The sequence below is a fragment of the Octopus bimaculoides genome, chromosome 6 (assembly GCF_001194135.2).
Source record: "Octopus bimaculoides isolate UCB-OBI-ISO-001 chromosome 6, ASM119413v2, whole genome shotgun sequence".
Lineage (NCBI taxonomy): Eukaryota > Metazoa > Mollusca > Cephalopoda > Octopoda > Octopodidae > Octopus > Octopus bimaculoides.
In genome coordinates, this window is record NC_068986.1 from 1,511,997 (window position 1) to 1,512,554 (window position 558).

Below are 558 nucleotides of genomic sequence, written 5' to 3' on the forward strand. Positions count from 1 at the left end.
TATATATATATATATATATATATATATATATTCTTGTATATACACACACACACATAAATACACACACATCCTGATCCCATGTACATTGTTAAAGATGTATAAAATTGATGTCGTAAGAACGTGAAATCTAAATCCTACTTACTTTGGATTGTTGGTATGAGTTGTGCAGTTATACAGCAGGCACCACCAATTATCAAACACCCTGTCACGATGAATTTCCGAGGTAACCTGCAAGAGTTTGAATAAGAAGAACAATAATAATAACAACAACAACAATGGTTTCTGAATTAAGTACAAGACCAACAATTTTTATGGGAGTGGGTATAGTTGATACTATTCACCCCTGTAATTGACAGGTACTTTATTTTATTCTTTCTTTCTCACCTTTTTAAAGCCTAGCCAGGCTCATGGGCCCAATTTCCCGGTTTCTATGGCATATGTGTTCCCCCCTAGTTGGACGGGATGCCAGTCCATCGCAGCATTACTCAAGAAACAAGAAGAAAGAGTGAGAGAAAGTTGGGGCGAATGAGTACAACAGGGGTCGCCACCACCCACCGC

At 38.2% G+C, this 558-nt stretch overlaps 1 protein-coding gene across 7 annotated transcripts in view; it reads right to left on the reverse strand.

Moving 5' to 3' along the window:
• Positions 1-558, reverse strand: part of LOC106881073 (organic cation transporter protein) — a 311,309-nt gene that overhangs the window by 38,283 nt on the left and 272,468 nt on the right. For all 7 annotated transcript variants that reach the window (XM_052968543.1, XM_052968540.1, XM_052968541.1 and 4 more), the window contains one exon: positions 143-228. In XM_052968543.1, the coding sequence (XP_052824503.1) occupies positions 143-228 (86 nt within the window). The remainder of the gene's footprint in view (positions 1-142; positions 229-558) is intronic.